This window comes from Dipodomys spectabilis, unplaced genomic scaffold (genome assembly GCF_019054845.1).
Source record: "Dipodomys spectabilis isolate Male_0828 unplaced genomic scaffold, ASM1905484v1 ptg000137l, whole genome shotgun sequence".
NCBI lineage: Eukaryota > Metazoa > Chordata > Mammalia > Rodentia > Heteromyidae > Dipodomys > Dipodomys spectabilis.
Genome location: NW_024870814.1, coordinates 9,601,596 through 9,625,348, shown reverse-complemented (window position 1 = coordinate 9,625,348; position 23,753 = coordinate 9,601,596). Strand labels below are relative to the sequence as shown.

General features: G+C 38.4%; 1 long non-coding RNA gene and 1 gene segment (V, D, J or C); both read left to right on the top strand.

The window, feature by feature from the left end:
* Positions 1–5,173: 5,173 nt before the first annotated feature.
* LOC122116756 lies at positions 5,174–19,747 on the top strand. The gene is made up of 3 exons (XR_006149028.1): positions 5,174–5,238; positions 9,080–9,082; positions 19,732–19,747. It is a non-coding gene; the product is annotated as an uncharacterized LOC122116756 (long non-coding RNA).
* Positions 19,748–21,994: 2,247 nt separating this feature from the next.
* On the top strand, positions 21,995–22,664 carry LOC122116793. The segment is given in 2 exon segments: positions 21,995–22,151; positions 22,270–22,664. Coding segments are annotated over 2 exon segments (450 nt in total).
* Positions 22,665–23,753: the final 1,089 nt, after the last annotated feature.

Here is a 23,753-nt window from a genome sequence, read left to right as displayed (position 1 = left end):
GGAGTGATTCAGATGAGTGAGGACATCAAGATAGTGCCACCGCACACACAACTCTTCATCCTGCTTCTGGGGGTTTAGACTGGAGGCTTAGATGAGTGATATCCTTAAGAACTAAAACTTGATTTGGGGCATATAGAATAAAGCAAACTATCTTTATTAGTCTGAAAGTTGATACATTGGAAACACACTTACCAATACACATTTTAATGTGACCAATGATGCAATGTGTGGCCATTCTCTATTCCTGATGGAAAGTTTCTTTAAAGAATTGATGATTATTCTACCTCTAATCTCTGTGACTATATGTATAGGAAAGAGGGTCACCAGGAATATTAAGTCAAGCCAGTCTTTTAAAGAGCTCCAACCAGAATTATGGCTTAGCCTAGGACCAGAAGGAAATAGATCATGCTCCTACAGGCTCATCTGTTTCCCATTTTCTTGGATGTCTGGGTCGCTGATGGGTTTCATAGAGAGTATTTGGGACAGATTTCACACTGACCATGACCAGCCTCCCTGTGATTCACATAACCAACTATTACTCTCCACAGTTTTGGAAACTTCCCTCTCAGCACTTCAGCTTCCACCACAAACTTCACAGAAAATGAGTCAGAGATTTTGCTGCTGCTGCTGTGTCCTCTCTGCTCAGCCCTGCTTTCTCCCATGGTCATTGTTTGCATCAGTGGCTGTGATCCTGCATAATCATGGAAGAATATGTAGTGACAAGGGAAGATGGAGTAGAACAATATCTAGAGAGTATTTGAAAATAGGCTTCACCATGAACATTATTATGTGACATGATCCCTTCTCTATCTATTCAGAATGTTTCTCATCTTTGGAACTGTTACATAACAAGGAAACTGAGTCTTCAAATCCTTGGAAAGATAGGGTTAGTGCCCTGACAAACAGTCTTTTTCCTGTGCCCAATGAAAAAGAAATTCTCATGTTCTTATTTTTATATTTTATTGCATTTTCTTCTGATATTCCATCATGACTATAACATAGGATAAAGACAAGCTGTCCTGCAGTTACCCCAACTTTGCTTATTACTCCAATGGTAATAGACAAGGAGAAGAAAGGTGGGAAAAATGCCCCAGTGTTCCTACTCATTTAAACTCAAGGGAAGCTGACCTTAGTATCTACTGGCTTATTTCAAAATTATTTGGTCTGACACCTACATGTCATCTGTGTCAATTCACTTTATATCTTTGTGACTTTTAGCAGGTAGTCCAAAACCTTTTCATCCCTTTCTATTTGTAGAAAAGGTAATAAGCCACTAATAATTTTGTTTGATGTATACTTTTTCAGACACTAATTTCTTCTTCATTATCTATACCACTAAATTTTAACTTAAAAAGCTTTACAGTAATTTTAAATAATTTGGAGGTCCACATTTCTTATACATAGGTAATCTTCTACTTTCAATGGTTTGCATTCCAATGGATCAATCATTGTTATTCTTTATTTCTTTCCACTGTCTCCAAAGCAGTGTGAGCTCAGTACCAATCTAGATTCATATTTTCAATGCTTATGTTCCCCTGGGTGATTGATACCTAGTACTAATACTCTTCCTTGATAACAATCAGAGGTACCAAGCAGCAATTTCCAGTAGCCATGTATAAATATATATGTACATACACACACCCAGACACACAAACACACACACAAACACACACACACACACACACACACACACACACACACATCCTAATCAGAAGAGAAAACAAACACTACATAACAGTATATCGTAAATATACAATTATTATAAAGATAGGATTTTGTTAGATGTAGTTACTTATCAGCAGAATAATGGAAGTATTCAGAGGAATATAAGGGAATGTGGCTACCTAAAATGGTTTTGCAGGATATTTGTAACAGATACTTTTTTTTCATTTGTGGGGCTTGAACTCGGCCTAGGTGCTCTCCCTCAGCTGTTCAGCTCAAGGCTAGCTCTCTACCACTTTAACCACAGTGCCACTTTGGTTTTCTAATTGGTTTATTGGAGATAAGAGTCTCACACACTTTCATGCCTGGGCTGGCTTTGAACCGTGATCCTCAGATCTGAGCCTCTTGAGTAGCTAACATTACAGGCCATTCAGGCCATGTTAATATAAGCCATTGGTGCCCAGTTTGTATTATATGCATTTTTGACGAATAATATATCCAACCTACAATGGATTTATCTAGATGTAATGATAATGTTTAGCATACTTTTCACTCTATGCTTAAATTTTTTAAAACCTTGTAATCAACATTCTTAATAACATCTTAATAGACTTGATATATGTTTCTGTATATGTATTTTGTATGTGTATGAAAATAGGTGAAGAATTCCTCCCTAAGTTGATGACCACCCACAGTGGGCATCATTCCCAATGTTGGCTATTCTTTTTAAATTCATGGCAATTTATTTTTATGAGTTCATCTATTTCCTGATCTCTCAGATTTATTTGAAAATTTGCTTATGTCAAATCTTTAAGACATTAGTAACTGATTTCCTCCTCACATTGGCAAATTGTGACTTTCCATTATGTTTTTCTCCATTTTTCACATTTATTTTATTGTGATTATTAAGGTGAATTACAGAGGTATTATAATTATATGAATCAGATGAGTACAGTGATAATGGATAATGAGATAATATTGTACTATATCTTCTGTTCCCTCATTCTCTCCCAGTCCCACCCTCATGTCTCCACCTATGAAATATATAAAGTTGTGGAGTTCACATCAATGCATGTGCAGTGAGCGCCACTGCTGCCCCAATTCATAATTATTACATCGAATTCTATACAATTCTGTATTCCCTCAACCCTCCTGAGTATGTACACTTGAATTCACCATAGATGAATAAAACAGAATCATCAAAAATTAAAAGAAGTAAGACAGATCTTTTGTTCTGTATCATTGAGTTCATTTAGATGTGTGACTATATAGAGAAAATTTTATATAAATATGAAGAAACATGTAGACATTCTGCCTAATTGTTTCTCCCCTAAGAGTATTCTCTTTTGGTCTGATTTTGTGTAGATATTTAGAATCCTGTATGATTTATCATATCCCAATGCTGTCTTTTCATAAACCATCTACACATAGATATCTCTTGGGCTCTGACTTAGACCAAAACCACACTGTCCTCATTTTGACCATTCCTTTCAGCAGGTGGCAGGATTTACACACCAGTATCCAGTGAAGAACATTAGGGGTAGGGCTGGAAACCTTGTAACAATAGGCTCTTGATATATTTAGCCAGTGATTTCTCCAGGCCCTTCACCTGCAGGCCTCTGAAACACCAGAGTCATTCTGTGGAAGTTCGAGATAGTAGAAATTTATTCTCTTCACAGGTAGAAAAAGCTCTCACAGGCCTCTGGCCCAAAGCAATTTTTCTGGTTAGGAGGATGAGCTATCAGTCTGTCTTGCTCTCCTCAGCACCTGTTACAGACAGCTTCTCTGACCTGATCTAGCTTCGAGATTGCTAATATTCACAGACAGAAAGGAAGAGTCTGGATATCATCCTACTTATTTGGAAGGGTAAGAACATAATGAAGACCCAGAGAAGATATCATAACACTGGAAGACCAATGAGAAAGAAACATCATGATATATAAAGACATTGTCTCAATGTCCTTTCTCTTACTCACTGATTTGGTTCTGAACACCTTCAATGTGAGACTACATGCTTCTTAATTATTAGTGTTCCATATGAGCAAGCAGATTTTGAATAAATTAATCGCCTTGCTTTTTTCAATTATTGAATGTCATCCTAAGATTATTAAACATAGCACGTACATTGATAACATGTGGTCTTAAGTTCAAGATTAAAATGTCTGACTGGAGATAGTGGCATATCACAAATCCTGAGGTAATTTTGGTCTTTTCTGGTAGCAACAAGCATTTGTTTCAGCCCCTTAGCCATCAAACCACAGGAAATGTCTTACTTAGGCCATTGTTATAATTGCTTTCCTTGCTTTAAGTGTTTTATAATTTACATAGTAAAGCCAAATAAGGGAAAGTTTGCCTCAGCCTTATACCTGATCTAAAGGAGAATCCACATTTCTGGGGGTGGGGAGGATGGTTAAGGAGCTTGAACTCTGAGCCTAGGCGCTATCCCTGAGCTCCTCAGCTCAAGGTTAGTGCATTACTACTTGAGCCACAATGTCACTTCCATTTTTTCTGGTGGATAATTGGAGATAGGATTCTCATGTATTTTCCTGTCCAGACTAGCTATGAACCACAATTCTCAGATCCCAGCCTCTTGAGTAGCTAGGATTCCAGTTGTGAGCCACTGAGGCCCAATTAGAATCCACATTTTATTTTATGTTTATATGTGTGTTTTGGAATAGACTGAGACATAAAAACAGCTTATATCTCTTTTGCTATGGCAGTGAGTTGTTCCCATGCATAAAGATATTCAACCAGTTTAAAATGTCCAGAAACTCTATTCTCCCATATCTTTACTTCTTCCATATACAGAATATAATATATTCCTTTTTCCTTTATCTTATCCTTTTCAAAGTCACTACAGAGAATTGAGATTAGGACACACAGGAAAAGCAGGTCCTCATACCTGCAGGCACCAGTAGATATACACATAGGACAGCAGACTGATTGTGACTTGTCCTGTTTGAATGAATCATATTCTCTAGTCTAAAACTAAGACACATGGGCACCATGGACCTATGATGATTTCCTGAAATGAGTCAACATTTGCAGGAATATCCATCTTTGCCCAGCCCTCCTGATTTTAATTTGCCTACATCACATCCTACTGCCATAATGAATTCATAATAAGCTGTTCACACCTGTGCAGCAGTCAATCCCAGTCAGTACCCAGCATGGACATGAGGACTGCTACTCATCTCCTCCTGCTGCTCTGCCTCCCAGGTAAGGAAGGAAAAAACTTCTCTCACCCTGTGTGGTCAGTGATGCCTGTGGATTCAGGAAAGTCCTGTAATAACATGAGTAATAATGTGGATATTTGCTTTTATGTTTCCAATGCCAGCTACCTGTTGTGACATCTAGATGACCCTGTCTCTATGCTCCCTGTCTGCATCTCCAGGAGACACAATCACCATCTCCTGCAGAGCCAGTCAGGGTATTCGCAGGGTATCAAACAGGTATCAGCAGAAACCAGGGAATTCCCTAAAGCTCCTGATCTATTACATGTCAAGGCTGGCCTCTGGGTCCCATCCAGGATTAGTGGCAGTGGATCTGGGACAAATTATTCTCTCACCATCAGCAGTCTTAAGCCTTAATATTTTACTACTTATTAATGTCAACAGCATATCAGTTACCCTCCCCCAGTGATATAAGCCATGATAAAACCTTCCCAGGAAAACAGAAATGAGAGGCTGGAGAGCCCTAGCTGCTTTGCCTAGTTCTTCTACCTGTTGATAGTGCTTCTCAGATGCAGCCAGATTCTAAAGGAAGAATTGTCTGCAATCTAGCTTTCTGTTCTTCTTAGGCCCAGCAAAATACTCATGGCACTGAGTCTGTGATTTAATAGTTGAAACCAATTGTTACATATGAGGAGCACCCATCAATTATTTTGGACATTCCACTTCACTAAAATATAAAACAGCTTATTTTCAATCAGTTTCTTCATAGAAACTAAAACAGCTGCTCAAATAAAAATGGTCTTTTTGAGGTTTTCTGAATTGTTGGGAGCCGACAGTAAAACTCCAAGGTCATCTTGACCCTTGTGCTCACTTGAAGGCACGTACAAGGAACTGGCTTTCATGAATAACACCAGGTGTCCGGGTTTGCCTTGCTATGTCTGTAGAATTTGTTTTACTTTCTATCAGTTGACCTTGTCTTGTTTCTTTCTGCACCCTTGTTTTTATTAAAATTTTCCTTGCTTTTCTGCACTATGGTGACCTTAGGTTACCTCTTGACTTCTAATAGTATAAATAAGGAGAGTTAAAAATAAACGGGGCTGCAGTCTTGAGCTGCAGACCTCCCGACCCCATCCTTTGTCTTATGTCTTTATTTTTCTGTCCTCGCCCCCTAAAGCAGGAGTCCCTTTCGTTGCTGGCTGGTTCCAGCAAGTGGCACCCGAACAGGGACCCTGAAAACCTGGGATCAAGGCAGAGGACCCCGCTAAGGTAAGAGGACGCGTCCGGAAAAAGAGCGGGTGATAGTATAGTCGGGAGTAAGAAATTATGGGGCAAGGAAACAGCTGCACGTTATACATGCAGGCTCTCAAGGGTATGCTTCAAGCTCAAGGAGTGAAAGTTAGACAGAGTCAGTTAGAATGTTTCTTTCACTTTGTTGAGGAAGTATACCCCTGGTTCCCGGAGGAAGGAACCATTAGTTTTAAAACTTAAAAAAAAAAAATTTTTTTTTGAAAAAAAGGATTCCGGGACACCATGATGCAAAAGGCCTGTAAGTTAAAACACTGCTGCTTTGTAATTGTCTGGTATCTGTGTAGCCTGCAGGTTCTGTATTGGGGTTGGCAAGAGTCTTGGCTGACGCGCTATAAGACAGCCAACGGGGCCAGTGGGAGACGTCCCCCGGATCCCCATCATGGTAAACTATCCACTAGTGCAGACATTTGGGCCCGTCTGTAGTCCGGCACCTTATGTCTGACAGCCTACAATGCGCATGTTGTAAATGTGTTTTTTCTCAATGTTTGTGTATGTATTTTGGAATTCTTGGAATGTTTCTTCTCTCAGTTTCATCCTGATGCGAGAGCCCGGAGGAACCTGGCTAACACTCCCTCAACATCTGTTTCTCTCAAGCTCCGTCTTTTTTACTTACACTTTAAACTGACCCCCTTTCTACCCTTCACTGCCACCTCCTCCACCCTCTCTGGATCCAGAAGTATGGGAGTGATGGGTGGTGAAAAACCTGGAGGATCTAACAATAACTTAAAAGGGGCGACAGGGAGAACTCGCAGCCAGATAAAACTGCCACTGACCACCTGCAAGTGACATCAGCAAGATCTTAGCCTAGGGCCTTGGCCCAGGGGGTCTGAGTATGGGGGAGAACCTATCAGTCTGAGGGGACGGCCGCTAGGGACTTCTTTCCCTTGCCCCAAGATGACTGGGAATTCTCCTCCACTTTGGAAGGCCCCTGGGTCAACGTTTGCAGAAATCTAAAAGAAAAATCCTCCGGAGGTAAGTAGAGGGGGTCCGAGTCCCCTGGTAAGTGGGTTTGAGTCCCACTTGTGAATGGTGGTGAGATGTTGCCCCATTCACTGAGACCTGATTTTGTCTTTGTGGCCACTTGTTTGTCTTGTTTACTTTAGTGTGTTTGTTTGCTCTATGTTTTCTGAGGTAGGGAAGTTCTGGGTGAGCGTGGCAGGCTCACTCAGCAGACATTTTATTCAGCTTGATGAGTGAAAACAGCACAGAGTTCTGGTAGAGATAAAGATAAACTGGGGGCCCATTAGCCCCCAACTCAGCCTTTGGTCATTGTCTTGTCTAGTTCTGTTTTAGAATTGGTACCAGTTTTAAATGTACGTACAACTGATTTTGATTTTTGCACGCTTTAAGATCTGTGTGTGTTTTGTATGTGCTTGTGAACATGTTCAAGACAAAAATTATCAGCATGCTGTAACAGTTGGGTGAGTTTAAGTTTAAAATTCAAAAGGTTATTTGAGGTTTGGACATTACCAAAAATTTTAAAGAACTTTCACATTTTTTTAAATGACTTTTTAAGGATTCTTTAACTTAAAAAAAATCTGGTATTTTAAAATGCATAAGGCTGTTTTCACTGTAATCAAGTTATCTGGCTTAACAAAATTGCATTTGCTGTTTAAAATTTAGTTCTCTTGGCTAAAATTTGGGGATAAATATTAAAAGTTTAAATATAAAAGTTTGTTTAACACTGTAAAAGACATTACCTGTTCTGTCTGTCTAAAACTGTGTATTTTCATTTAAAAACCAATAGATAAGAAAAGGAAAAAACTTTAAAGCCAACAAAAGACCTATCTTTAGGGGTAAGGGGTAAACAGGTAAAAGTGCAGTTCAGCTGGTCATACATGGTGGGATGGGCCATGGGAGGAGTCCACACATGGTAAAAGAGGACAAGCTGGCACAAACGCAGTTCATCTTACCCTAAAGAGAGAGATTAAGTGTGTGCCCATTCCACAGGAGGGGCCAAGTGGCCCAGCTTTGTTCTGTCCTTTTTCTCTACAGATAAATACTAGAAACATGATGGTAAAAATTAGTGATGTGATGATCTGATTAGTATTGCTAAAACTGCCCCTTGGACTTAAAAAGAGGGTTAAAAATGTTTTTGTATAATGTGACTTGTTTTCTATGATGTTTTATAATTGGGATATGTTTTTAAAAGTCATAAATGTGTTAAGTTTAACTTCTTGGTAGAGAGATGGTGATTGTAATTCTTACATTAAAAAAAAATTTGAGTTTAAAAGTTTTAATGTGTATCTGTTTTAAAACAAGCAGCCAAGAGACATGAGTGACACTTGGCCTCAAGATTTTAAGGGATTTTTTTAATATAACTAAAAACTAAAATATAAAATAATAAAATAGATTAATAGGAGGCTTAAAAAATAGGAATGGATTTTTGGATATAAAGTTTCAAAATAAAATTGTTCTTAACATTTGCCTCAAAGTAAAAAAATTAGGATTACCAAAATAATTGCTTAATTGCTATTCCAGTTTGCTCTTATAGGTTTTTTAAGTTTCTAGCAAGCCAAGAGCAAAGCACAGAGGATTCTTATAAGTTTGTCAGATGTAACTTTGGCTCTTAACAAGTTTCAGGTAAGAGCATGCTTAATAGCTACTTCTACGTTGACCACCTTGTTGCTTTTAATTGGAGTAAAGTGGCCTTTTATAAGACTCATTGATCTGCAAACTGGTTCAAAGCCAGCCCGGGCAAAAAAAGGTCCCTGTGAGACTGTCACCTCTACTCAGCCAGCAGAGTGCTGAAAGAACAAGCAGAGTTGCTTTGGGACTCATAGTGGCAGAGTGCTAGCCTTGAGCTGTAGAGCTGAGGGACAGCACTCAGGTCCGAGTTCAAGTCCAACAACCAGCTAAGGAAAATGCAAATGAGGAATTTATCTCAGTGTAGAGCAAACATTACTGGGCCAAGAACAATGGAGGAGCATCCAGAGGCAGTAAGCCACTGCATGGATGACAGAAATGTCAGATCCTATAGTCATTTGTGTGTGGCCCTTCAAAAATTGGTCAGAGCCAGGAGGTCATGGGAAGATAGGTTGTAAGCATGCCTAATATCCATGACTATCTACTTTGTAGGGACAGAAACTTATAATAGTACTAAAAGGCTAAAGTTATAAAATGTGGGGTATGGTTTAAATCCCAACCCCTGTATGTACCAAAAGCCCTAATTGACAGTAACTTTTGAGCTAACACCAACTACATAAAATTTATCTGATCAAGAAAAAAGTTTGTAAACCTGAGAGTGTGTTTCTATTAACATCTGTCTGAAGGCCTACACAGGTACTTAGTCATTGTTAGAGTCACTAGAGGTCACATTCCTAAAGATACTTTTACAAACCAGAGTGTAAAACAAGCTACACTGCTATAGCCAAGAAAAAGTCTGTGCATTTGTCAAAAGTTAAAATATTGTTCTTAATGACATCTAACCCTGGTAACCTCTTTGTAAAATAGACTAAGGTTATAGGTTCCTGGCTAGGTAGGACAACACCCTTGAGTCAGCTTAAAAAAGTTACAAAAGATGAATCTTTGCCCATCATCCCCTTTTTAGAACAAGGGACAAGAGTCATAAAAAAAAAAAGGTGACAAAATAGACAAAAAAAAAAAAACATGAAAAATAGTAGTACAGGCTTGAGCCCTCTATATCTGCCTAAAAAATCAGCCTTATTAAAAGAACTATCTAGTTAAAAAAGTTGTCATCTTGGTAAATTGTCCTGGGCTATTGTCTAAATACTCTTAAAAACTAGTGGGGCCACAACCTGCCAAGCCTATATATTACTTGTATCCTTAACCAGTCTGTATAGAAATTTACAGCCCAACACGAGGTGTGACAGTCCCTTGGAGCCACTGAGAGACCCTGCTGCTGCTGCTGCTGCTACAGCCTGACAGTCACCTGGAGAAAATCTACATCGTTACCCTGACCACCTCCACCGTGGAAAAAGTAGACGAAACTCCTGCCTAATTCCATCTTTTGGATGGCTTTGCTTTGTCCATGTTACCATATGCCTACTCTAATTTTATTATGGCTACTCCTCTTGCCGGGGAGACTAACAAACATTGTATTGCCCATTCCCTACACTGCTTTGCCACTATGGGACTTCCTAAACATAGTAAAACTGATAATGGTCTGGGATATGTCGGACAAGCTTTTCAAAATTTTTGTAAATCTTATCAGATTATTCACACTACAGGTATTCCCTATAGTCCTCAAGGTCAAGAAATTGTTGAACGAGCTAATGGTTTGCTCAAACATCAAATTTTTAAATTAAAAGGTGGGGAATTATACCCCATCTCTCCTGTTAATATTCTTTCTCATGCTTTGCTTGTACTAAATTTTTTAAACATAGATTGTAATGGCCTTACTGCAGCACAGCGTTTTTGGGAAAAAGGAGAGCAAAGAGCTTTTGCTCAAGTAAAGTGGAAGAATCCTTTAACAGGTGCTTGGCATGGGCCCGATCAGGTTTTAACATGGGGTCGAGGACATGTTTGTGTTTTCTCGCAGGAAGAAAATGATGCCCGCTGGTTGCCTAAACACTGCATTAGGATTGTGGAGACTCATTCAGATGACACAAATGCTGACACATTGGGCTTACGTGCCAGATCCCCCGATTGTGCACCCTAAAACTTGGGAGGGAGTTGAAGTAATCATTCACGTGAATAGATCAGCATTCAATACAGCCCCCGATCCCTTCATCCAGCACACCAAGATGAGAGATATCTCAGCTTCAGATATTGGAACTCCTTTTTGCTTTACTACCAGCTCTAAAGGCTCCATTCCAGGCTGTATTATAATGCTATCCATGACTCATAAAATTTGATTCCCAGACAAAAATCAAATGTAAAATTTACAGATGACATCTTTGCCAACTGGGCACTTAGTTTATGCAAATTCTACTTCATCCTTTAGGATACTCCATTGCATTAATTCTTCACAAGTAGTAAAATCTACAGGAGAGCCTCATCCAAATAGGTGTAGGCATGTGCAGCCATTTGTTACCAATATTTCTGGAACTAATTCTCAATTAATGGACTGGTCTGGAGCTAATCTTACTAATAAGTACAATCTTGGACTGTGGTGGATGAATGGGCATCCTCAACATCATGTTTGGATGCTGGTAGCTGCACTCAACAACATAACCTGGCCCAATTCATCCCTTTTAAAAAATATTATAAATTGTGTATCACCACCCCATGTCATTATGTATGGACCATTTAATATCCCTGTAGGAGCTAATTATTTTAATGTTACCTGTTCTAATTGTTCTTTTATTAATTGTATAGAAGCATAACTGAATCCATACTTATTGTTAGACAAACATCTTTTGTTATGCTTCCTGTAAATATTTCTAAAACTTGGTATAAAGATTCTGGCATTCAGGTGTTAAGACAATTGAAAGAACTAATGCGTCCTCGTCGATTTGTTGGGCTACTTGTAGCTGATGTTTTGGCCTTTATGTTGTTAGCTGCCTCTGCACGGCAGCTGCTGTGGCACTAACACAAAATGTTAAAACTGCCCATTATCTTAATCAGCTTGCTCATAATACTACACAAGCCCTACCTCTGTACTCTAAAGTGGCAAAAACTGTTAAAAAACTGTTTAAACAATTTCAATGCTATATCCCTTCCCTGACTTATGTTAAAGGATTGCTAATGGCCTGGGAATGCTTTTGTTGATGGTTTTCTATGCCTTCCTTGTATTACGTGCACTGCAAAGCTCTCTTATGAGTTTAGCCAGCCGGCTACATAAGATCAAGCTCCAAATAAATGAATTCCCCCTGAGAGGAACAGCTGCCAGAGACGGGTAAGAGGGTGTGCCAGTCTGACCAACCTAAGACAGGGCCTTCAGCTTTGCTCTAAAAAAGTTCCCAAAGACGGGTAAGGCAGACAAGGTGATCCACCCAACCTAAGACAGGCAGGTTCACTTCTTAAAAAAAGAGACGGGGGAGATGTTGGGAGCCGGCAGTAAAACTCCAAGGTCATCTTGACCCTTGTGCTCACTTGAAGGCACATACAAGAAACTGGCTTTCATGAATAACGACAGGTGTCCAGGTTTGCCTTGCTATGTCTATAGAATTTGTTTTAATTTCTATCAGTTGACCTTGCCTTGTTTCTTTCTGCACCCTTGTTTTTATTAAAATTTTCCTTGCTTTTCTGCACTATGGTGACCTTAGGTTACCTCTTGACTTCTAATAGTATAAATAAGGAGAGTTAAAAATAAACGGGGCTGCAGTCTTGAGCTGCAGACCTCCCGACACCATCCTTTGTCTTATGTCTTTATTTTTCTGTCCTCGCCCCCTAAATCAGGAGTCCCTTTCATTGCCAGCTGGTTCTGGCACTGAATTGCCATCTTAAAGAATATACAACACATTTTATATTGGCCACTGATCTTCAGCAAGTCAATGTCTTCCTTTCCTCTCCAAGCACATCTGTGTCAAGTGATATTTCAATTTCTTACTTCACAAATACCCAGCTTACAGAACAAAACATTTCTATAGATGGTCATTCAACTGTTATAAATGTCCTAAACCCTGCCTCATTCAAGCTAGCTGGATCAGAAGCTTAGGAGCTTTCCTAGTTTTGATTGATGTTATTATACCAGCTTGTGTCCACCTGACTCGGGAATCAACTACATGGATAATAAAGACCTCCAATTCTTTTGGCAAGTTTGTCCTCTTCAACTTAATTTTCATTTGTTAGAAAAGGTGTATACTACTGTTTCTCAGGAGAAACATAAAAATACAGGAGCAAGATGATCTCAAAGACAAGGAGAAATGAGATAATATCAGAAAAGTGAGCACACTTTTTGAGAGTTAGTATTTCAAGGAGCTCATGCAGGCTCCTAAGTGTGTGCGCAGAATTGTGAATGTAAAAGTAGGAAATAAGGGGCCTCACATCTTAGCACAATTCTCAGTCCAATTTGTTTGTAATTTATAATGGACTCAGAAATGAAGATAAAGATGAGTTCTGACACATGGCCTTCTGTTGGCATCCTCACAGAGTCAAAGACCAGGAAGGAGAAGGAACACAGGACCAGCACCACATCAGCAGTGTTGAACTAGGCTTCAGAGTACTTCAGAAGCAGAAAGGACTAATTTGGTGCCTTCTCCCATGGCTCAATCTAGCAGAATCAAAGGTACAAACCCTTGTGAGGAAAAATCTCATTCCACAGCCCTCATTCACCTATAAAAGGTTTTAGAATTTTTAATAATGTAATTCATATAAATGTAAAACTTATGAAATGTGGTCTATTTAATGTCAATATTCTTTTAATCTATATGCTTTCAATGTTAATTCAAAAAGAGAAGCAGACAAAAAATCCATTTAAATCTATAAAGATTTTTGCAATAACAGGATGTGACATGTTTAATACATTGCGTGACAAAGTGGAGAATATATTTATTTTGTTGAAGCTTCCTGACTCCTACACATGAGCCATTCATCATCCATTTTTATTTTTCAGATAGGTAGCATTCTTTTTTTGTATTTTTTTTATTTTATTTCATTTTTGCGAACATACTGTACAGTTTATAGCTCCTACATCAACAAATTGGAGAGATCTGAAACCAACAATTTAATGACACAGCTAAACCTCCCTGAAAAAGAGCAGCAAGATAAACGCCAATCCATTAGATGGAAAGAAATAATTAAAATTAAATCAGCATTAAATGAATTAGAATCCAAAAAAACTATAGAAAGAATCAACAAAACAAAGAGTTGGTTCTTTGAGAAAATTAACAAAATTGACATACCCTTAGAAAATCTTATCAGAAAAAAAAGAGAACACACCCAAATAAATAAACTCAGAGATGAGAATGGAAACATCACCATGGAAACAAGCAAGATTCAGAAAATTATAAGGGAATATTTCTCAAAACTTTATGCTAATAAGATAGGTAGCATTCTTGTACCTTAATTGGGCTGGCAATGCATTTTCAACTTCAGACTTTGTATTCTCGTAATATGGAAGAATGAGTTTGGATCTTTTCACAAATATTCACTGAAACTTAACATCCAGGATGAACTTGGGTTAGGAAGGGTTCAAGATTTCCCTTTCTTCCATGATCATAAACCAGGCACCACTCTGAGCTCCACCAATTGTAAATAGATATAAGTTGAGATCCAGCTAAACTGAAAAGAGGGGTTTCTACTGCAGTCCTAATTTTTCTATGAACTGTACAGTCAATAGATGTTTACAAGTATCACTGGGATTACAAAGTGTCTCTCTCTAGAAAGCTTTTGGGAATGTACAAGACCATTAAGGTATTAGTAAAGAATTAGGTCCTGAGACAAGTTCTACAAACACCCACAGGCAAACTTGGACAGTAATTAGAGACACATTTACTGGATCTAAACACACAGGTCACATGGATTCCCCAGAGCTCTGAATCTTTCTTGAATAGAGTACTTGCATCCTCCACAGGGAGGAGACCAGAACACAGTACCCTGGGACTATGCAACCTGTTCTTAGTCCTGTTTCAATTGGATTCCGTATTCCAATGGATGAAAGTCATTGGACTTCAAATTAACAGAACTCATTTTCCTTTTTAATCATTATTAAGTTTTTATTGTGAAAATACCATATAGAGAGATTACAATTACATGAGTGTAGTAATGCATATCTTTATTATCAATCATTGTTGCTTCTTCCTTTGTTTCCCTTTTCCATCCTTTCCCATCTTCCCTTCTTTCCCCCTCCTTCTCCCCATCTCGGCCAAAGTTGTAAAGTTCATTTTTCTTTTTTTCTTTAATTGTGAAAATACTGTACAGAGGAGTTACAATTACATGGGTAAGATAATGAGTACATTTCTTATCAAGCATTGTTGCCTCCTCCTTTGTTTCTCTTTCCCATCCTTTCCTATCATCATCCCTTCTTCCTCCCTCCTCCCTTCCCCTTTGGCCAAATATGTAAATTCATTTTTCAACATAACATCTTGTATATCTCATTGTTGCAATGGGTCATTTTACTGGCTTGAGAAGAGATCAAGACTTTTCTCTCTCTCTCTCTCTCTTACTCTGTGTATGTGTGTGTGTGTGTCTATATTTGTCTCTCTTTTTCTATATCTGTCTCTTTTTTCTCATAGAGAAGCAACTGGATATATTAGTTATCTGTTAAGGGATGATGTTTCCACTCACTGGGAAAGGATAAAGACAGAGGCATTTATGGTTGGGTAGCAGTGATTTTTGTTGAAGTAATCTTGTCTGGGATCAACACATCACTTCATGCTGATGAACTTTGAGAAGTAATATCAAAGGCCCAAAGGTGGCAAAATATGAGAGGTCTCAGTACAGAAGAAAATACTGGGGATAGAAGATACCTAATGTTTCAATAGTGGCAAATTTATGAGTCATTATCAAAAAGTCAGAGTAAACATATATCTGCAAAATATGTTTCAACTATATCATAATAATCATCATCAAACTACTGTAAAATAGTTTTCAATATATTCAGTATGTTTTGTATTATCTTTTTACTTAAAGAAATTAAATGGCTGGGCACCTGTGCCTCACACTTGTAATCCTAGTTACTCAGTAAGCTGAGATACAAGGATTGACATTTGAAACCAGCCAGGAAAAAATCCATGAGGTCTTACTCATCTGTGTTCATCAGAGAAATTAGTCTATAGTTCTCTTTTTATGTTGGGATATTGCCTGATTTGTGGATAAGATTGGGATAGCTTCCTCTGTTTCGATTTCTTGGAGTAGTCTGACTTGTGTGGGTATTAGTTCCTCTTTAAAGGTCTTATAGAATTTCATAGTAATTCCATTTGGTTCTGGGCTTTTCCTTGTTGGAAGACTTTCGATTGCTTCCTCTATCTCATTGTAAGATGTTGGCATGTTTAATTGATTTATTTCTTCTTGGTTCAGTTTCGGCAATTTGTATTTGTCTAAATATTCATCCAATTCTGCTAGGTTTTCTTTCCTTAATGAGTATAGATTCTTCAAATAATTTTTTTATAATTGTTTGGATGTTTGGGTATTTGTTCTAATTTTTCCCGTGGCATCCCTGATCTTATTTTCTTTTTCTTTGTGAATTTTTTTTATTGTGAAAATACTGTACAGCGGGGTTACAATTACATGGGCAAGATAATGAGTACATTTCTTATCAAACATTATTGCCTCCTCCTTTATTTCCCCTTCCTATCCCTTCCCATCTCCCCACCTTTCCCCATTCCTCTCTATTACCACCCCCACCAAAGTTGTAAAGTTCATTTTTAGACATAATTATTTGTATATCTCATTGTTGTAATGGGTCCACCTCTATCTCTATTTAAATGAGTTTTTTCCCTTCCCCTCCACAAATTATACCAACATCAAATACAGTGAAGCAGGGTTATACCATGGGGGAGGGACATACAAAGCAACAAAGAAATCATCTTATAAATATGTTAGAAACAATTGCATGAAAGCAAAATCATTTGAATACTTATCTTGAGGTTCATTTTACCTAACATCAACTTATCTGACCTTTTCTGCTTGTCTCAAACATATACTAGTTATTGTAAATAAGGGAAACCATGGGATCTATGTTACTTTGGGCCAGGCTTACTTCATTTCATGTGATATTTTCAAAATCTTTCCATTTCCTAACAAATGGGACAATGTAGTTCTTTCTGATGAAGGCATAGAATTCCACAGTGTATATATACCACATTTTCTGGATCCATTTATCTACTGAGGAGTATCTGGGTTGGTTCCATATCTTAGCTATGGTCAATAATGCAGCGGTAAACATAGTTGTGCTGGTAGCTTTACTATGGTCTTGTTTGTGATCATTTGGGTGAATACCCCAACGTGGGATTGGTGGGTCATTGGGGAGCTCTATGAGGAGTCTTTTGAGGAACCTCCATACTACTGTCCAAAGTGGTTGAACAAGCTTACACTACCACCAAAAATGCAGTAGGGTTCCCTTCTGGACTTATCCCCTCCAGCATATATTGTCATTAGAGTTCTTGATTATAGCCATTACCCGGAATACCAAAAATGATCCTTAACAGAAAGAACAGTGTTGGAAGAATATCAATATCAAATTTCAAACTCTACTACAAAGCCATAGTAACCAAAACAGCTTGGTTACAAGCACAAGAAGAGATCTCAGGACCAAGGAAATAGAATTGAAAACCCAGAAATGAACCTACAGACCTATAGCCATCTAATCTTCAATAAGAGATCTAAAAAATATTATGGAAGAAAGACATCCTCTTCAGTAAATGGTGAGGGCAAATTTGGTTACTCACTTGTAGAAAACTAAAGCTAGATCCTTATATATCACCCTGTACCAGAATCAACTCCAATTAGATCAAAGACCTCGGAGTCAAAGAAGACACTCTGAAAACATTACAGGAAGGAATAGGAGAACTCCTCGGTCTCCTTGGCACAGTCTGAAATTTTTTGAATAGAGACCTAGAAAAATATGAAATCAAAGAAGGGTTGGACAAATGGGATTGCATGAAGTTGCAGATCTTCTTCATGGCAAACGACACTGCTAGCAAGATCAATAGAAACCCAACTGATTGGGAAAAGATCTTCACGAGCCATACCATGGACAAAGGTCTCATATCTAAAATATACCTGGAACTCAAAAAATTTAATCCCCCAACTACAAATCCTCAAGAAACAATGCCCAATTAATAAAAGGACTACAGACTTAAACAGAGACTTCTCTGAAGATGAAATAAGAATGGCCTTTAGACTCATGAAGAAATGCTTAACTTCTCTTGCCATAAAAAAAATGCAAATCAAGACATCACTGAGACTGCACCTCACCCCAGTTAGAATGGCTATAATCAAGAGCCTATGTTCTGTCCCGATGTTTTATGCTAAAGCTAGCATTCTTCGTTGGGATTTACAACTCAACTTGTGGCTTTTGGCAGCTTACTGGAGATAAGAATCTCACTTTCCTTCTGAGTCTGGCTTCAAACCTAACTCCTCAGGTTGCAGCCTCATGAACAGCTAGAAATGCATTCACTCTAGAGTCATCAACACCTGACAATGAAATACTCCATAACTTTTGTAGTTGAATGAAATATTTTCCATGAATTTATTAAGTAAGCTACATATTTCCCATTAAACAGACAGATACTATTGCCCTCAAGTATAATAAATAGTTGATTCTTGGTGAATTTGTTGTATCCTTTAACTGACAAATCATATTTCTAGATATAACTTTTTATTAACTCGCTGGTCTAAAATAAATCTCCTTGATTATATAACACTATCCAATGTGTTTGTATCATCTTCTCATTCTATAGGAGAACTTGGGGTTCCTCAGCTACTGCTTCCATTGGTAAGGACAAAGATCTGAGTAAAAGAACAGATCTGATTTTTTTCTTACTCAAATTAGGACCTGCAGCAATCATTCCACTATCATTGGAAAACTAGGGGCTAAAAAGATCTTGTTTCAAAATTAAACAGACAGGAAAATCTTTACCCAAAGGAAGGTAAAGTAAGTTCATGCAGATTGGGAACCTACCAGTCTTACTATGTAACTCAGGCTGGTCTAACTATGTGAGTAACCTGGCAAACCAGAAAGGCTTCCTTGTTCATTGGTAACACCAGTTCACTGACTACTGTAGCACACTACCACTTCACAACCTTTATAGCTCTGGATGGCATGTGCAGACATGCTGTCCAGGAGACGTATTCAGGAAGACAACTCCCCAATCCCCACCCTCCAGCTGAGTGATTTCACTCCTCTACTAACTCTATTGACTTCCTTTTGGAATGTACTGTTGTTTGAGATGTTGTGACAACTTCAATTTGGGGAATGATAAGCATATCTGAGTGACATATGTGTGGAAGGGCAACCATGGCATGTTCTCCCACATGGCATCTCAAGTAGAAATACAATTTCAGCAGAGAAATTCACAAATTACTGGAAAGACTTCAGTTACACTAGAAAATATTCAAGATTATTTTGTCTTGTTTAGCCACAACTCCCACTGAGTGAAAGAAAACCTATTTCTCCTTTAAACATCAAGGCAAGCCCTTCTGAATTAATTTGCACACTGTGTCATTACATAACAGTGTAGGTTGCTCAAAACTTCTTTAGAGGCAGGTTCTGAGACCTGAAAAGCACTGTCAAACCTCTAGCTCTTCTGCTCTGGCTGGGCTCCAGGTGAGGTTGGCAGAAAAGGTTAGTCACAATCATCATGGCCATTGCTGCTGTTTGACTTGCAGTTTTCTCAAACTGATTGATTCAAGTCTTTTTGCTCAATTTTCTGTTATTAAAGTGTCTTCCCTGACAAGTTACAGCTGTCACTAATGCAATATGCCTACATTGGGAAGCTCTCAGTACATCTGTGACCATTCGTGAGATATGATTACCATTCCAGGGTCCAATGGAGACATTGTACGGATTCAAACTCCTGCATCTCTGGCCCTGTCTCCTCAAGACATGGCCATCATCATCTGCAGAGCCAGTGAGAATGCTGATAATGAATTTTAGAGAGTTTCATATGTTGTTATCAACAGAAACCAGGACAGCCTCCAAAACCTCTGAGCTATACAGGATCCAATAGGGAAAGTGGGGTTCCAAACCGTTTCAATGGCAGTGGGTCTGAGATAGATTTCAACTTCACCATAAATCCAGTGGAGGCTGAAGATGCTGTAAATTGCTATGGTCAGAAGAATAACAAGTTTCTTCTCACAGTGCTCTGGCTCAAACAAAATATTCTTCAGACAGCTGCTCACTGAGGTTCACTGTCTCAGGTGTTTCCCTTCCACTGAGCACTTCAATAAACTCTTTAAATTTGTTTGTATAAAGTGGTGAAACTATCAGAAAGAAAATTCAACAACTTCAGTGTGTGTGTGTGTGTGTGTGTGTGTGTGTGTGTGTGTGTGTGTGTGTGTGTGTATACAACAAAGTCAGATGGATCATTTGGTGTTTTCCTTCCTGAGAACCACTTGCACTTTTTTCTAGATGAACAAGGCCGTTGCAAAGAAAAGTATTCTGAATTTTCAGAAATACTTACTCTTAGTGTGATTGATCTTACCTGCAATCACAATTTCAACTATGTGGAGTACAAAATTAGGAGGACCAGAGTGTCAGGACATCCCAGAATAAAAGACATGATGGCACATGCCTGGATTCTAATATATGGGAGAAGCATAAAAACAGGTGTGTAGCCTGAGACTGGGCTGGAAAATTGTGTGAGACCCAATGACTGAAAAATAACTTAAACATATAGGATGGAAGATGTGACTCAAATGATAGAACATCTGTTTGCAATGTCAAGAGTTCAAAATATATTGATATTAATTTAATTACTTAACTACACTAGTAGATGAAAACACATTTCAAAAATAAAAGTCTCTGAATAGACAAAAATCTATCACTCTTCCATATGTAGGCTGATATTCCTATATTAATTTGAATTTTGAGTTTACATTAAAAGGCCACTGTACTTGCTCAGAGACCTAAGAAATGTGAGACAGTATTCCTACATCATGTTATTCAGGTATGCCTCTGTTCATATCATTCTGGAATCTAGATTCTCAATTCAATCAGAATCAATATAGTCTATCCTCAGTGTACAGAGGCCATGTCCTCTTTCTATCATACTTTCTGTTCTCATGTTCACCACCTTCTCTCAGCAACTCTCAGCTTCTTTTTACTATTTCATGAGTCCCTCTAATATTGCAGGTAGAATACTTACAGAGAAAATCACATGATCAAGGATAGCCTGGAATTCATAGTAATATCATATCAAAAAAGAAAGAAACCAAACAGAAAGAAAGGAAGGAAAGAAGCAAGGAAGGAAGAGGGAAAAAGAGAAAATAACATAATGGACTCTAGAAAAATAACTGCCTTTTCACAGATTTTATATAACTGAGTACTTGAGATAAGACCTGGCAAGGACCTTAGTATTTCCATTTATTGGTAAATACTTTTCCATTAAATGTATTACTAAAATTTTTCTTTTGTATAACTTCACTTTGAACAAATGCTATTAGATTACATTAAATATAAGCCACCTGACAAATATAGGGAAGAATTAAAGTTATTTCTTTGACAATGGAAGGCCTCTGCACTTGAGATATGGTATAGGAAAAAGCTATGCGGTAACAGAAGATTACTAAAAATATACACGTTCATTTAAACTAAAATATTTACGAAAGGCTAAAACAAGCAAAGATCCCTTGTTTACATGGTTAAACTTGAAACTGTAAGTCTAAGTAAAAATTGTACCTGGTGACATGGCAAAACACAAAAACAACAAATTTTTGGCTTCTCTGGTAGCAACATGCTTTTGCTTCAGCCCTCCAGACATCTAACCACAGGACATGTTTACTAAAACCTTGATATAGTTGTTTTCCTTTGCTTTGAAAATTTTCCTATGTAATAAAATTTTCCTTTATGCAGTAAAGTCAATAAGGAAAGTTGGACTCAGCCTTTATACCTGCTTGGGAAGAATGACATTTTACTTTGTGTATATGTGTGTTTTAGAAGAGCCTGAACCATGTATTGCTTGAAAACTTAACAACTTATATTTCTCTAGTTTTGTCAATGAGATATTAAATGCATAGAGATATTAAACAAGTTAAAAATATCCACAAATTCTATTCTTTCCATATTTTCACTTCTCTGCATGTTCTGAATATGAAGCACTCAATTATTACTTTACTCTTCTCCCTTTCAATTGTCATGACATAAAGATTGAAAAACTCAAGAGAAATGATCATTATCCCTGAATGCACCAAGATATCTATTCAAAGGACAGTAGACTCACCACAGCTTCTGCTGTAATGGTGAAAAACACTCTCTGGGCTAAACTAAGATATGTGGGCACAGATGAAATATGAGGATTTCCTGAGTTGGGCTGTTCCTATAGCTATTCCCAGCTTTACCCAGCTTTGCTGATTTGCATATGCTCAGAGCACAGCCTACTGCCCCAATGACTTCATAATAGGCTTCTCACACCCTGTGCAGCAGTCAGTCCCAGTCAGCAAACAGCATGGATATGAGGACCCCTGCTCAGCTCCTGGGGCTCCTGCTGCTCTGGCTCCCAGGTAGGGAAGGACAGCACTCCTCTCATCCTGTGTGTTCAGTGCTGCCTGGGTCTTCAGGGAAGGCCACCTGTAATATGACTAACAGTGTGGATATTTGTGTTTATGTTTCCAATGCCAGGTTTCAGATGTGACATCCAGATGACCCAGTCTCCATCCTTCCTTTCTGCATCTCCAGGAGACAGAGTCTCCATCACTTTCCGTGCCAGTCAGGGCATTAGCATTGATTTACACTGGTATCAGCAGAAACCAGGGAATGCTCCAAAGCTTCTGATCAATTTTGCAAAGAATTTAGTCTCTGGAATTCCATCAAGGTTCAGTGGGAGTCAATCTGAGACAGAGTTCACACTCACCATCAGCAGCCTGCAGCCTGAGGATTTTGCCACTAATTACTGTCAACAGAGTAATAGATTACCTCCCACAGTGATAAGAGCCATAACAAAAACCTCCCAGGGAAGCAGAAGTGAGAGGCTGGGCTGCTCAGCTGCTCCTTCTGCGGCCTCCATCTACTACTGATAGAGCCTCTCAGATGTAGCATCACTATGAACACTTTCAAAGGTTATCATTTAAATGTGAAGACTCCTCTTAATCTTTGTCCCTTTTCTCCTCCTATATCCCAGAAGCACAAACATGGCCATGCCTCTTCTCATATAATGTCACCTTTTCTGGTTCACACAGTAAAACAGAAGCCAGACAAGAATCTCTAAGATGAAATTGTTTTAATACAGGAAATGAGTCTATTCATTAGGTTCTTTACTGCTAGGTCATTAGAGAAGTTGGAAGGAGAAGTGTGGCATTCTCTGGTTCAGTGAGGGTGTCCTAGGGTTTTGAGCACATAATCCTGTGATTCTGCTCCCTGTGGAAAAAACCAGGGTGAGCAGCTGATGCTCTTACCTGACCCAACTGCCTCTCCAGAGAAATTCTCCAGGCCTCACTTCTGATCATATGTTAGCCTGCTTATATCAAGAATTATACAAGTCTCTCCAGTTCACCAAATATAATCAAAAGATGACCTAATGATGAACTCTGCAAGAAACCATAGAAAGAATAGGGATTTGAGCTTCCACACACAATCATAATGATCATAATGATGGATTGAGATAGCTGACTGTCAATTATGGTCACTTTTCCCCAACTGTCAGAAACAGTCCTCCTAAGTGATGGCATTAAAACTCACTTAAATGTCATTGTAATTTGTTTCACCAATCTGGGAAAATGAACTTTTTTAAAAAATAACAAACTTCATTAATTTCTTTGCAGGAAAGTATCAAAAGCTGGAAATTGTATGAAACATCACAAGTTGTTCATGATCTTACACAGCAACAAACAACAAATAATTTCTTGACTAGCAAATCAGATGCAAAACAATATTACAATACCAAAAAAGGAAAATGCATTCCTTGGGTTAAGATTTCTTTTCCTTCTATGTGCTAGTGACTCAAAACTGCAATCCTAGCTACTCAGGAGGCAGAGATCTGAGGATTGTGGTTCAAAGCCAGCCTGGGGAGGAAAGCCCATGAGGCTCTTATCTCCAATAAATCACCAGAAACCAGAAGTGGCACTGTGGCTCAAGTGTGTTTGCCTTGAACTGAAGAGCTGTGGGAC